Genomic DNA, 16,714 nt, shown 5'->3' on the forward strand with positions numbered 1-16,714 from the left:
GCTATCAAAGTCCTTTAAAAACGAGTTTACGACAACTTTATTTTCCAAATTCAGACTCGACTTCCTGTAGAAATTATGCTATGTTTCAAGTAAAAAACGTCTTTAAAATAAAGTGTTGAAAAACATGTCCTATATTTGAACGATTTTTTGCTTTGTAGTCAAGATGCAAAAAGGCAACAAATTTAAAGACAATTTCATTAATTTTAAAGATTTTTTCTGAATTATTAAAGTCAAGTTGACCTTAGCCCAAAAACTTTTCTTTCGTGTTATGATACCCATTTCAAATCACTTAATTATAAGGACAATACGACTTCATTGAAAAGTTTATCGTGTTTTGGACAAGGAAAAAAACTTTATATTGGAGAAATGCGTCTTCTATGCTAAGCAAAATTTGCATTCGTATTTTAAGGACATGAAATCTTTGGCCTCACGACAATATTTTTTTCAGTGTACCTACCTAACTTTCTATTCCCAGGAATGTTTATAATTTCCACACTTGTTGTATTTTTTCTTTTTTTTTGGTATAAACAAAGAATTATTTCAATTATTTATATTTTCTATTTGAATGTACTCTGAATGTTTTCGTTATGGTTTAATTGCTGCCTCCTCTCTACTGGCCTACACGTATTTGATTTTATTTGAATATTGGCAAAATTCCGCAAATGAAAGAAATGAACATTAATTTGTAGCTAATCGATCTATGTCGACAACTCAATGCTCACAACAGATTTGCCACTGAATGGGGTGCTGGTTTGATATCACTTTGATGTTGTTGTTTTTTTTCTACTCTTTTTTGTTTTATTTTCTAATTTCAATTCATTCCTTAATCAAAAGCCATAAACAACATACATATAAGCATATAAACTGTAGATGAATTTAATTAAAACGGTGTTTTTTTCTTTTGATATTAACGATGAAAGTGAAAATCTTTACTATTAGAATGAGAAAGAGGATTTAAATATTTTCATAATTGGCAACTCGTGTTATTCTTACGTTTTGATAGGAGAGCGAGAGCATATATGATTTACTGTTCTTTCCATAAGAGACAGTATTGTAGTGACAAATGAGTAACAGTGTTGCCATAGCAACAATCGGCAACAAGACAATAGAGCAGTTGAGTTGAGTCTAAAAAACGCATCGACTAATAATTGAGGGTTTCATGCTGAAAAATAAATATATTGTAGTGAACACAAAGATTTCATGTCCTTAAAATGTGAATGCCATTTTTGCATGGGCCATTTCGCTGATGAAAAGATTTGTCACTTAAGCAAAAGCTTTCCATTGAAGGCGTTTTATCCTTTAGAGTTAGGTGATTCGCCTATAAAGTGGCTATCTTTACATAAAAGAAAATTTCGTTGTGCTGCACAGAAAAAAAAGCAAACTACATTACGGGAAAAATTAACTGTCTTGTGCGAAAATTTAACTAAATTGTATTCCAAATTTTGAGATTCATTAAATCAACGAAAGTTTTACAACATTTTTGGATTTTTAACTACCATTTACGAAATGGGTTCGGGAAAATTTTTAAAAATAAACAAAATAAAATATTTGCAATAAATATCAGTTCATTTTAGCATCAGTTTTACAACAGACTTTTTTTCTGTGAGAGGGCATGATAGTTAATTAAAAAATTAATTGATACTTTTAATTTTTGTGATTGATTTTCGCTTTAATTAAAGAATTTGTTGAATCAATTAAATTTTTATTTAAATTTAAATTTTTGAAAATTCAATTAATAATTGGACATATTTTGGTGACATTTTTTCTGTGCAAATTAAGGTTGCTATAATTTCTAAACCACTCGTTTGGTAGTTCATTTACGAAAGCATTTCTCAATCGTACGGTCTTGGACATTTTGAAGAGTAAGGCTGGCGCTAAAAAAAATACCAAATGTCGATCATCTCAAGACGGGAATTTATCAAAATACCATAGGTTTTGAAGGTCATAATTCGTGTCAAAGTTAGCCAATTGGAACAAATCTCAACTGATTCTAAAATTTTATGTTTCCGACATTAGTTTTGGGCTTTAAAATTAAAAACAAGTGTATACGGCCGTAAGTTCGGCCAGGCCGAAGCTTATGTACTCTCCACCATGGATTGCGTAGAAACTTCTACTGAAGACTGTCATCCACAATCGAATAACTTGGGTTGCGGTAACACTTGCCGATGGCAAGGTGTCTTAAACCTTCCTAACACCGTCTTCTAAATTGCAAGGTAGTCCATACGTGGTATATATTAAACTAAACAAGTATATACAGCAGTAAGTTCGGCCGGGCCGAATCTTAAATACCCACCACCATGAATCAAATATAATAGTTTACTTTGAAAACTCATCGTCGTAGCGGGTTACTTGATAATATATAGCATTTTAGGGGGTTTGATGACAAATCTTCTCCCAAGCAAATCAGTTCAACCAGTACGCTTCCCGAAGAAAAAAATTAAAGATTCTACCTATGAAGACCAGCTCAGATTCTGGATTTATGAGAACCAATTTTGTTTGAGTTTTAGAGAAATCATAAACATATCGTGTGTATGATGAAATAGCGCCTTGATTTGAAGTCCTAGAAATAAATTCGGGATTTAGGTCTATATGGGGCCTATATCAAAACATGGACCAATACTCACCACCTCTTAATGTTCCTCAAATACCTCTAGAATTCCACTGTCAGACGAATTGGTGAAAACTACGAATTCTAGAAGCCCAAGAAGTAAAATCGAGAGATCAGTCTATATAGGGGCTATAACAAAACATGGACCGATACGGACCATTTTCGACACACCTCTTTATGGTCCTAAGATACGTCTATATTTCTAATTTCCGGCAATTTGGATAAAAACTACGGATTCTAGAAACCCAAGAAATAAAGTCGGGAGATCGGTCTATATGGGGGCTATACCAAAATATGGACCAATAGGCACCATTTGCGACACACCTATTTGTGATCTTAAAATACCTGTAGATTTTCAATTTCAAGCAAATCGGCTAGAAAATATAGTCTCTAGACGCCCAAGAAGTAAAATCGAGAGATCGGTCTATATGGGGGTTATACCAAAAAATGGACCGATACACCTCAATTTCGGCACATATATTAGGGGTCTCAAAATACCTCTAGATTTCCAATTTCAGGCAAATCGGGTAATAAATACAGTTTATAGAAGCCCAAGAAGCAAAATCGGGAGATCGGTTATATGGGGGCTATACCAAAACATGAACCGATACGGACCATTTTCGACACAACTCTTTAAGGTCCCAAAATACCTCTAAATTTCAGGCAAATTGGATAGTAAATACAGTTTCTAGACGCCCAAGAGGCAAAATCGGGAGATCGGGAGATCGGTCTATATGGGGGCTATACCAAAACATGGACCGATACGGACCATTTTCGACACACCTCTTTGTGGTCCTCAAGTACCTCTACTACATTTTTTATAAGCCCAAGACCCCAAATCGAGAAATCGGTTTATATGGGGACTATATCAAAACTTGGACCGATATAGCCCATCTTCGAAGTTGACCTGCCTGCAACCAAAAAACGAATCTTGTCAAATTTCAGGACGATAGCGCAATTATTGAAGGCTGTAGCGTGATTATAACAGACAGACAGACGGACATGCTTATATCGTCTTACAATTTCTCCCTGATCAAGAATATATATACTTTATATAGTCGGAAATCGATATTTCGATGTGTTACACACTGAATGACAAACTTATTTTAAAAAGGCCGATTAAATACGTATGTAATTAAGCTTTACAAAAATTTTTATAGAAATAAAATTTTGACAAAATAAAATATTGACAACATTTTCTATATAAGTAAAATTTGGACAAAATTTCCTATAGAAATAAAATTTGACCAAATTTTCTATAGAAATAAAATTTTGACAAAATTTTCTATAGAAATAAAATTTTGACAAAATTTTCTATAGAAATAAAATGTTGACAAAATTTTCTATAGAAATAAAATTTTGACAAAATTTTATTTATTTAGAACAAAAATTTTGACAAAATTTTCTATAGAACAAAAATTTTGACAAAATTTTCTATAGAAATAAAATTTTGAAAAAAAATTTTCTATAGAAATAAAATTTTGACAAAATTTTCTATAGAAATAAAATTTTGACAAAATTTTCTATAGAACAAAAATTTTGACAAAATTTTCTATAGAAATAAAATTTGGAAAAAATTTTCTATAGAAATAAAATTTGGACAAAATTTTTTATAGAAATAAAATTTTGACAAAATTTTCTATAGAAATAAAATGTTGACAAAATTTTCTATAGAAATAAAATTTGACAAAATTTTCTATAGAAATAAAATTTTGACAAAATTTTCTATAGAAATAACATTTTGACAAAATTTTCTATAGAAATAAAATTTGACAAAATTTTCTATAGAAATAAAATTTGACAAAATTTTCTATAGAAATAAAGTTTTGACAAAATTTTCTATAGAAATAAAATTTTGACAAAATTTTCTATAGACATAAAATTTTGACAAAATTTTCTATAGAAATAAAATTTTGACAAAATTTTCTATAGAAATAAAATTTTGACAAAATTTTCTTTAGAAATATAGAAATAAAATTTGACAAAATTTTCTATAGAAATAAAATTTTGACAAAATTTTCTATAGAAATAAAATTTTGACAAAATTTTCCATAGAAATAAAATTTGACAAAATTTTCTATAGAAATAAAATTTTGACAAAATTTTCTATAGAAGTAAAATTTGGACAAAATTTTCTATAGAACAAAAATGTTGACAAAATTTTCTATAGAACAAAAATGTTGACAAAATTTTCTATAGAACAAAAATGTTGACAAAATGTTCAATAGAAATAAAATTTTGAAAAAAATTTCTATAGAAATAAAATTTTTGTAGATTATTTTTGGCTCCAGTGGCAACCATGATTATGGGCCAATATTGACCAATTTTTGTGTGATTGGGGATCGGCTATATATAACTATAGACCAGGACCAATTATGGCATGATTATTAGCGGCCATTTACTAACACCACGTTCCAAATTTCAACCGGATCGGATGAATTTTGCTTCTCCAAGAGGCTCCGGAGTACCAATCTGGGGATCGGTTTATATGGGGGCTATATATAATTATGGACCGATGTGTACCAATTTTTGCATAGTTGTTAGAGACCATATACTTACACCCTGTACCAAATTTCAACCGGATCGTATGAAATTTGCTTCTCTTAGAGGCTCCGCAAGCCAAATATGGGGATCGGTTTATATGGGGGCTATATATAATTATGGACCGATGTGGACCAATTTTTGCACATTTGTTAGAGACCGTATACTTACACCATGTACCAAATTTCAGCCGGATCGGATGAAATTTGCTTCTCTTAGAGGCTCCGCAATCCAAATCTGGGGATCGGTTTATATAGGGGATATATATAATTATGGACATTTTTGCACAGTTGTTAGAGACCATATAAAAACACCATGTACTGAATTTCAACCGGATCGGATGAATTTTGCTCCTCCAAGAGGCTACGCAAGCCAAATCTGAGCGTCGGTTTATATAGGGGCTATACGTAAAAGTGGTCCGATATGGCCCATTTACCATCCGATCTACATCAATAACAACTACTTGGGCCAAGTTTCAAGTCGATAGCTAGTTTCGTTCGGAAGTGAGCGTCATTTCAACAGACGGACGGATGGACGGACATGCTTAGATCGACTCAGAATTTTACCATGACCCAAAATATATATACTTTATGGGGTCTTAGAGCAATATTTCGATGTGTTACAAACGGAATAACAAAGTTAATATACCCCCCATCCTATGGTGGAGGGTATAAAAAATTGGAAGAAAATTGTTATATTTGATTCAAGATGGTTGCAGCTATTTTCGGGAACTGTACATTAAAAAAAATAAAATAAAGAGATTTTAATTAAAATAAAGTTCATAATTTGCCTTAAAGTAAAGAAAAACCTTTTAATTTGAAGAAATAATCTTAAATTAAAGTTCTTTTTTTAATTAAGAAAACATTTTTTGCTTTGAATTATATGTTAAAATTTGGATTTTTTAACTGACATTTATTTGTACATGAATACCTTTGGTGATATATCCCAAAAAGAGAACGAAAAATCAATAAATAAGATCTGTTCTATAATTTGAAATTTACACAAAGAATTTTTTCTGATTCAACCACGCAATTAATTGATCCAATAAATTTTTTAATTGAAATGGCTTCAATCACAGAAATGATAGTATCAATTAAAAAAATTAATTGATACTATTAATTTGTGTGTTTGATTTTTATTTCAATTAAAAAATTTGTTAAATCTATTACATTTTTAATTGAACATAGTTTAAAACTCAATTAAGATTTTAATTGGAAAAATTTTCGTGAATTTTTTTCTGTGTACACAGCCTAGATTTATAGTTTTTATAGCTCCCTAAATATTATTTTTGGGGAGATTTAGATTTCTTTTAAACTTTGAGTCTACCATTTCATTACATCAAATTCACCTAAAATTCATTTTATTAACCTACACTCAAAAAAAAAAAAACAGTGACCCCACCAGAAAGAAAAATTTTGGATAATTTTGGAAAATTTAGGTTGATTTTTGAAAATTTAAGCCAAATTGTACACAAATGTCACACCGATTTCACAAAACCAAGTTAATAGTTTTCGACGAATTCAAGAAATTTTTTTAGACATAAATATTTTTTTTCGCTTGTAACAGAAAATTCCGGAATGTGAGTTCAAAATTGCAAATATTTCTTTGTTACTATACGAAGCTCAAGATCGGCGCATTATAGGTAAAATTTACAAATTTTAGGAAATTCTGAACTATTTTGTGGGAGGCACGAATTTAGTAAATCTGTATGCTTGATTTTTCAGTTACTTTATCTAAAGTACGCAACTAATTATTTAAATCAAGAAAAATTTCTCAAAACATAATAATTCTATGAACTAAAATTGAGTTAAATTGGCTTTAGTGAAATCGAGGTTCACTTTTTTTCAGTGTAATATAAAAAATTAAGAATCTGACCAAAAAGCCCACGAAAAAACTTAAAAAATACAAAAATTCCAATTTTCCACCATTTTACATCCATAGACAAAAATGCTAACAATCGTCTTTTTTGCGATTTTTGCCATCTACCATGTCGATTTCCATACATACAAATTTTGTACTCTGAGAGGATTTTTGACATTTCTCTCATCTTACATCTCATTACTGTGAGAAATGGAACACAAGGAATACATTTTAAAAATATTAACATACATTTGATACTAGAGGTCTGCATCGAATAAGTTTTCACTACATGTATGCAATTCGTTGTCGAATATAGTACATACACTGTCTTTCTCTCAGAGCGCAAGTAGTGAAGTGAAGAGAACACTTGCTTGTCAAATACCACCAAGTACTTATCCGAAACCATATGTGTTCCGAAAAAAAGGAACAATAAAAATGTAAGTACTTGAGAAAAAGTACAACATGGATTCTCTTCACTTCACGTGGTACCACAAGTATTTCTCAGTTATGTGCGAAGCAAAACTTTCCATTATTATTAATCATAGATATGTATGTATGTCACACACTTACCTTAACGTTTGCCGTTCTTTATAACAAATCGAAAACATACATTATGGAGAGTAACAGTTTTTTGTATTTCTGAAACTGCACGTGGTACATGGAGTACTCTATGAAGTTTTGTTCTCGCAACATACTCGACGTGATCACTCTTAGTACACTTCAATAAGAGAGAAAGAGGAATATGTGTTTGTTGGTAGTGAAGGCATCAGAGTAGCAACAAGAAGTTACTCGTGGCTTTTGGTGTTCATCAAAATGTGTACCAATTGTTTTGCGACTCTCTCAAATAGATGTACTCATGTAGCAAGTACACGTGTACTCTTCATTTACAAATGGAATTGTGCAGACCTCTATTTGATACGTTTCAATTTTATAAATTTTCTTCTCCACCCTAATATATTATATTGTAAATAATGCAAAAAAAAAAAAAATATAACAAATTAATTATCTCTATTAAATCAATGTGTGCGTGTACTATGTTATCTTTCATAATCATTTAAAAACAACAACAACAAGAACACTAAAACAACGTGGATGTGGGAGAAGAGAACTGTTGCTATTGCTGTTGATTTGATTGTTAATAAATGAAAAACATTTTCACCATAATTAATTAAAATAACAACACACATACATACACACTACTTATGATAAACAATAATAATGAATAATAGGTTTGCAGTGACAGAGCAATAGCGTTGGCAGAAATGCAAAATGTATTCATTTATATTTTACGCATAAAATTATTCTATAGAATACGCAAAAAAAAAATGTTATAAAATTATTTTAAATTAATATAATAAAGTAAATTACGCATACATTATTAATAATATAATTTAAGAAATATTTCAAATATATTTTTTTATTTTTATTTCATTTTTCATTGCAGATGCTGGGTACAGCATTACTGGGGAAGCGTACACCAAAGGTAAGACTTTTTTATTATTCATTATAATCCCTAATATTTCTCAATGGATAGAAGGCGTAGTTAGTTTGTATGCTTCTTCCAAAGGTCTATGCGTTTTGTTATTCTGTTTGAAAAACAAATTTTCGTCCCCTGGTTTCGATCACCTCAGTAGACTAGCGTTATCCTGATGGACCATAATTCCGGCTCTATATAATTCCGGCTCTATGAAATAAGTCCTCATGAAATAAAACTACCAAAAAATAAAAATGAAATATTAAAAATTTTTGATCAAAACGAGCTCGAGGTTTGTAATATTAATTTATTTTTATTCAATATTTCGTTTTTTCATTGAAAGACTTCATCGGAAAATTTTTTAAAAAGATGAAGTCTTTCAATAAAAAAACGAAATATTGAATAAAAATAAATTAAAATTACAAACCTCGAGCTCGTTTTTATCAATAATTATACCCTGCGCCACACTGTGGAACAGGGTATTATAAGTTAGTGCATATGTTTGTAACACCCAGAAGGAGACGAGATAGACACATGGTGTCTTTGGCAATAATGTTCAGGGTGGGTCCCTGAGTCGATATAACCATGTCCGTCTGTCCGTCCGACCGTCTGTCTGTGAACACATTTTTGTGATCAAAGTCTAGGTCGCAATTTAAGTCCAATCGCCTTCAAATTTGGCACATGTTCCTAATTTGGGTCAGAATAGAACCCTATTGATTTTGGACAATGCTAATTCTACTCTCTGTGCAAAATTTCAACTAAATCGGAGTTAAAAATTGGCCTCTGTGCCATATGAGTGTAAATCGGGTAGAATTTCCAATAAATGAAATTTTGGCAAAAATTGTTAAAAATTAAAATTGTGGCAAAAATGTCAACAGTAATGAAATTTCAACAAAATTTTCAATAGAAATGAAATTTTGACAAACTTTTCTATAGAAATGAAATTTTGACAAACTTTTCAATAGAAATACAATTTTGACAAAATTTTCTATAGAAATAAAATTTTGACAAAATTTTCTATAGAAATAAAATTTTGACAAAATTTTCTATAGAAATAATTTTTTGACAAAATTTTCTATAGAAATAAAATTTTGACAAAATTTTCTATAGAAATAAAATTTTGAAACAAATTTTCCATAAAATTAAAATTTTTTCAAAATTTTCAATAGAAATAAAATTTTGACAATATAATTTTGTCAAAATTTTCTATAGAAATAAAATATTGACAAATTTTTCTACAGAAATAAAATTTTTACAAAATTTTCTATAGAAATAAAATTTTGACAATGTTAATTTTATCTAACCAACAATAAAAAGAAAAACGAATGAAGTAGGAGGAAGTACGCTCGAAATAAACCCAGCCAACTGCACTCAAATCGATGATTTGACAGTGGCAAAGGAAAAGAGATATGTATGTACAACCCCACCGTGGAGCAATGGTTAGCATGCCCGCCTTGCATACACAAGGTCGTGGGTTCGATTCCTGCTACGACCGAACACCAAAACGTTTTTCAGCGGTGTATTATCCCACCTCAGTAATTCTGGTGACATTTCTGAGGGTTTCAAAGCTTCTCTTAGCGGTTTCACTGCAATGTGGAACGCCGTTCGGACTCGGCTATAAAAAGGAGGTCCCTTGTCATTGAGCTTAACATGGAATCGGGCAGCACTCAGTGATAAGAGAGAAGTTCACCACTGTGGTATCACAATGAACTGAATAGTCTAAGTGAGCCTGATACATCGGGCTGCCACATAACCAAACCTAACCTATGTACAAATTTATTTCGGCAATGGCCGGCTATCATAAACCTTTTTTCGGAAGGTTCAAGTGCGGTTCACTTTGGGTTTTCTATAGAAATAAAATTTTGACATTTTCTATGGAAATAAAATTTTGACAAAATTTTCTATAGAAATAAAATTTTGACAAAATTTTCTATGGAAATAAAATTTTGACAAAATTTTCTATGGGAATTAAATTTTGACAAAATTTTCTATAGAAAGAGAATTTTGACAAAATTTTCTATAGAAATAAAATTTTGACAAAATTTTCTATAGTAATAAAATTTTGACAAAATTTTCTATAGAAATAAAATTTTGGCAACATTTTCTATAGCAATAAAATTTTGACAAAATTTTCTATAGAAATAAAATTTCGACAAAATTGTCTATAGTAATAAAATTTTGACAATATTTCCTATGGAAATAAAATGTTGACAAAATTTTCTATAGAAATAAAATTTTGACAAAATTTTTTATAGAAATAAAATTTTCTATGGAAATACATTTTCTACAAAAATTCGATTCAAAGCTTCAAATTAAGATTTTTAGATTTGGTAGAGTTTTGGTAATATTTTCTTTTGGTAGTTTATTTGGCCCGAGTGGCAAGCGTGTTAGAAATACGAAAAGACTTTTTCCACTACCCAATATGATTTTGTTTTACTCTTGCAGTTAGAGATATTTTTTTTGTTAATTTTTTATTTTGCAAAAATTTTCTATAGAAATAAAATTTTGACAAAATTTTCTTTAGAAATAAAATTTTGACAAAATTTTCTATAGCAATAAAATTTTGAGAAAATTTTCTATAGAAATAAAATTTTGAAAACATTTTCTATGGAAATAAAATTTTGACAAAATTTTCTAGAGAAATAAAATTTTGACAAAATTTTCTATAGAAATAAAATTTTGCAAAAATTTTCTATAGAAATAAAATTTTGCAAAAATTTTCTATAGAAATAAAATTTTGCAAAAATTTTCTATAGAAATAAAATTTTGACAAAATTTTCTACAGAAATAAAATTTTGACAAAATTTTCTATAGAAAGAAAATTTTGACAAAATTTTCTATAGTAATACAATTTCGACAAAATTTTCTATAGAAAGAAAATTTTGACAAAACTTTCTATAGAAAGAAAATTTTGACAAAATTTTCTATAGAAATAAAATTTTGACAAAATTTTCTATAGCAATAAAATATTGACAAAATTTTCTATAGCAATAAAATATTGACAAAATTTTCTATAGTAAAAAAATTTCGACAAAATTTTCTATAGAAATAAAATTTGACAACATTTTCTATGGAAATAAAATTTTGCTAAAATTTTCTATAGAAATAAAATTTTCTATGGAAATACATTTTCTACAAAAATTCGATTCAAAGCTTCAAATTAAGACTTTTAAATTTGGTAGAGTTTTGGTAATATTTTCTTTTGGTAGTTTATTTGGCCCGAGTGGCAACCGTGTTAGAAATACGAAAAGACTTTTTCCACTACCCAATATGATTTTGTTTTACTCTTGCAGTTAGAAATATTTTTTTTGATTTTTTAAATTTTCTATAGAAATTTTCTATAGAAAATTTTGCAAAAATTTTCTATAGAAATAAAATTTTGCAAAAATTTTCTATAGAAATAAAATTTTGCATAAATTTTCTATAGAAATAAAATTTTGCAAAAATTTTCTATAGAAATAAAATTTTGACAAAATTTTCTATAGAAATAAAATTTTGACAAAATTTTCTATAGAAATAAAATTTTGACAAAATTTTCTATAGTAATAAAATTTTGACAAAATTTTCTGTAGCAATAAAGTTTTGACAAAATTTTCTATAGGAATAACTTTTTGACAAAATTTTTTTGACAAAATTTTCTATGGAAATAAAATGTTGACAAAATTTTCTATGGAAATAAAATGTTGAAAATTTTTTCTATAGAAATAAAATTTTGCAAAAATTTTCTATAGAAATACAATTTTGCAAAAATTTTGTATAGAAATAAAATTTTCTATGGAAATTTTCTATTTCCATTTTCTACAAAAATTGGATTCAAAGCTTCAAATTAAGATTTTAAAATTTGGTAGATTTTTGGTAATATTTTCTTTTGGTAGTTTATTTTTGCCCGAGTGGCAACCGTGTTAGAAATACGAAAAGACTTTTTCCACTACCCAATATGATTTTGTTTTACTCTTGCAGTTAGAAATATTTTTTTTGATTTTTTATTTTGCAAATGTTTTCTATAGAAATAAAATTTTGACAAAATTTTCTATAGAAATAAAATTTTGACAAAACTTTCTATAGAAATAAAATTTTGACAAAATTTTCTATAGAAATAAAATTTTGACAAAATTTTCTATAGAAATAAAATTTTGATAAAATTTTCTATAGAAATAAAATTTTGACAAAATTTGCTATAGAAATAAAATTTTGACAAAATTTTCTATAGTAATAAAATTTTGACAAAATTTTTTATAGAAATAAAATTTTGACAAAATTATATATAGAAATAAAATTTTGACAAAATTTTCTATAGAAATAAAATTTTGACAAAATTTTCTATAGAAATAAATTTTTGACAAAATTTTTTATAGAAATAAAATTTTGACAAAATTTTCTATAGAAATAAAATCTTGACAACATTTTCTATAGAAATAAAATTTTAACAAAATTTTATATAGTAAAAAAATTTCGACAAAATTTTCTATAGAAATAAAATTTGACAATATTTTCTATGGAAATAAAATTTTGCTAAAATTTTCTATAGAAATAAAATTTTCTATGGAAATACATTTTCTACAAAAATTCGATTCAAAGCTTCAAATTAAGATTTTTAAATTTGGTAGAGTTTTGGTAATATTTTCTTTTGGTAGTTTATTTGGCCCGAGTGGCAAGCGTGTTAGAAATACGAAAAGACTTTTTCCACTACCCAATATGATTTTGTTTTACTCTTGCAGTTAGAAATATTTTTTTTGATTTTTTATTTTGCAAAAGTTTCCTATAGAAATAAAATTTTGACAAAATTTTCTATAGAAATAAAATTTTGACAAAATTTTCTATAGAAATAAAATTTTGACAAAATTTTCTATAGAAATAAAATTTTGATAAAATTTTCTATAGAAATAAAATTTTGACAAAATTTGCTATAGAAATAAAATTTTGACAAAATTTTCTATAGAAATAAAATTTTGACAAAATTTTCTATAGAAATAAAATTTTGACAAAATTTTCTATAAAAAGAAAATTTTGACAAAATTTTCTATCGAAATAAAATTTTGACAAAATTTTCTATGGAAATAAAATTTTGACAAAATTTTCTATGGAAATAAAATTTTGACAAAATTTTCTATAGAAAGAAAATTTTGACAAAATGTTCTATAGTAATACAATTTTGACAAAATTGTCTATAGAAAAAAATTTTGACAAAATTTTCTATAGAAATAAAATTTTGACAAGATTTTCTATAGCAATAAAATATTGACAAAATTTTCTATAGACTAAAATTTTGACAAAATTTTCTATAGTAAAAAAATTTCGACAAAATTTTCTATAGAAATAAAATTTGACAACATTTTCTATGGAAATAAAATTTTGCTAAAATTTTCTATAGAAATAAAATTTTCTATGGAAATACATTTTCTACAAAAATTCGATTCAAAGCTTCAAATTAAGACTTTTAAATTTGGTAGAGTTTTGGTAATATTTTCTTTTGGTAGTTTATTTGGCCCGAGTGGCAACCGTGTTAGAAATACGAAAAGACTTTTTCCACTACCCAATATGATTTTGTTTTACTCTTGCAGTTAGAAATATTTTTTTTGATTTTTTATTTTGCAAAAGTTTTCTATAGAAATAAAATTTTGACAAAATTTTCTATAGAAATAAAATTTTGATAAAATTTTCTATAGAAATAAAATTTTGACAAAATTTTCTATAGTAATAAAATTTCGACAAAATTTTCTATAGAAATAAAATTTTGACAAAATTTTTTATAGAAATAAAATTTTGACAAAATTGTCTATAGAAATAAAATTTTAACTAAATTTTCTATAGAAATAAAATTTTGACAAAGTTTTCTATAGAAATAAATTTTTGACAAAAGTTTTTTATAGAAATAAAATTTTGACAAAATTTTCTATAGAAATAAAATCTTGACAAAATTTTCTGTAGGAATAACTTTTTGACAATATTTTCTATGGAAAGAAAATGTTGAAAAATTTTTCTATAGAAATAAAATTTTGCAAAAATTTTCTATAAAAATAAAATTTTGCAAAAATTTTCTGTAGAAATAAAATTTTGCAAAAATTTTGTATTGAAATAAAATTTTCTATGGAAATTTTCTATTTCCATTTTCTACAAAAATTCGATTCAAAGCTTCAAATTAAGATTTTAAAATTTGGTAGATTTTTGGTAGTTTATTTTTGCCCGAGTGGCAACCGTGTTAGAAATACGAAAAGACTTTTTCCACTACCTCATATGATTTTGTTTTCCTTTTGCAATTAGAATTTTTTGTGTGTTTAATTTTTTTATTGTTTTTTATTTCTAGCCACAGACTGTTAAAAAGAAACCTTTCACAGAGGTTGAACTATCAGGTAAGTCTACCATATTTCCTTTATTTTTTACCCGTTAACATTGGCTTTACCTTCCTTTCCATGTTAAACTTTATCGCCTTTAGCAATCTTGTGCCCTTGAAAATATTTTTGTTTTCAATGAAATTACATAAAATGGCCTATGGCTAACATATAAACAAAAACAAAAAATAAATCACGAAAATGTCTAAAGTGTAAACTCAAGGTGATTGAACAAAATTACCCTTTCAGGGCAATTAATGGTAATAAATCCTTGTAAAGTGTACTAACAACTACACAAATAGCAGATTCGCTGTTGATGAGCTAAAATTACATGAGCTTTAATTACGATAAAAAATATGAAAATACGGAGGGTTTTTGCCACAAAATAAAATAATCCAAAAAAGTCGACGGCAATATTTTAAGTGTTTTTTTTTTCATATCATATATTGTGTGTACCTAACACCGTTCAGGTTTTCTGAAAATTGCAAAAATTAGATTCATACACTTTCACTGCAGTTACATTCCATTCGAAAGTGCAATTCGCACACACCTTCTTCATATAAACTGTAGACCTCCTTCTTTTTAATGCACGTGAAGTTGTATTTTTTTATTATCAAAGCAATCAATCTCATTGATAGCAAAAATTGTACATTCATTAAATGCAATTGCTGTATAATGTTCGCAACATTTTATGGATTACACCAAAAAAAAAATGTAAATAAATTACCCCACTATGAAAACGGTTGCTAAAATTCTACACAATTCAGAGGAGGGGCTAGGAAATAAAATATATTTTTTTAATCCCATTTGCAATCATTTGGAGAAATATCCACGTATTTGAATTTTATTTTCTCACACTGTCGTCATTCTAACATTCAAAATTTCGTTGAATATTCAGAAATCATTTAGAAATGAATTGTAAACTTCCGTTTTTTGCATGTGAATTGGGGATATTTTGAGCATTTTGTTTTTTTCCTAACGTTTGGGAACTTTTGTAATTGTTCAATATTCAAATGATTATTGGGGTATAAATATATTTGTTTTGGGGCTTTACAGTATTGAAAAATCATATTTTGTTTTTTTTTTTTTTTTTTTTTTGGAAATTTTTAATGTGGATGCAGTGTACCACAATGGTAACACTTCATCCCTCTGTTTCAATCGATTATACCTTGGCGACAATTATTTTCTTTTGACACTACTCTAATAGAAACAACTACGATCCAAAATCGTGAACAAATGGTAACAAAATGAAACGGAAACGTTCACGATTTCATGAATGGCTTTCGCCTTTTTGACAAAATTTACTGTAGGCATAAAATTTTTGGAAAATGTTTCTATCCAAATAAAATGTTGGCCAAATTTTCAGTAGTAATACAATTTTAAGAAAATTTTCTATAAAAATTAAATTTTGAGAAAATTTTCTATAGAAATAAAATTTTGCGAAAATTTTCTATAGAAAAAAATTTTGACAAAATTTTCTATAGTAATAATTTTGACAAAATTTTCTATAGAAATAAAATTTTGACAAATTTTCTATAGAAATAAAATTTTGACAACATTTTCTATAGAAATAAAATGTTGACAAAATTTTCTATAGAAAGAAAATTTTGACGAAATTTTCTATAGTAATAAAATTTTGACAAAATTTTGACAACATTTTCTATAGAAATAAAATTTTGACAAAATTTTCTACAGCAATAAAATTTTGACCAAATCTTCTATAGTAACAAAATGTTAACAAAATTTTCTATAGAAAGAAAATTTTGACAAAATCTTTTATAGTAATAAAATTTTAACAAAATTTTCTATAGAAATAAAATTTTGACAAAATTTTCTATAGCAATAAAATTTTGACAAAATTTTCTATAGCCATAAAATTTTGACAAAATTTTCTATAGAAAT

At 27.1% G+C, this 16,714-nt stretch overlaps 1 protein-coding gene across 3 annotated transcripts in view; it reads left to right on the plus strand.

Annotated features, from left to right (window-relative positions):
- The window catches only part of Eip63F-1 (Ecdysone-induced protein 63F 1), a 223,752-nt gene that overhangs the window by 22,223 nt on the left and 184,815 nt on the right, over window positions 1–16,714 (plus strand). For all 3 annotated transcript variants that reach the window (XM_075307841.1, XM_075307839.1, XM_075307840.1), the window contains 2 exons: window positions 8,454–8,492; window positions 14,788–14,833. In XM_075307841.1, coding sequence (XP_075163956.1) covers window positions 8,454–8,492; window positions 14,788–14,833 — 85 coding nt within the window. The remainder of the gene's footprint in view (window positions 1–8,453; window positions 8,493–14,787; window positions 14,834–16,714) is intronic.

The sequence above is a fragment of the Haematobia irritans genome, chromosome 4, assembly GCF_050003625.1.
Source record: "Haematobia irritans isolate KBUSLIRL chromosome 4, ASM5000362v1, whole genome shotgun sequence".
NCBI lineage: Eukaryota > Metazoa > Arthropoda > Insecta > Diptera > Muscidae > Haematobia > Haematobia irritans.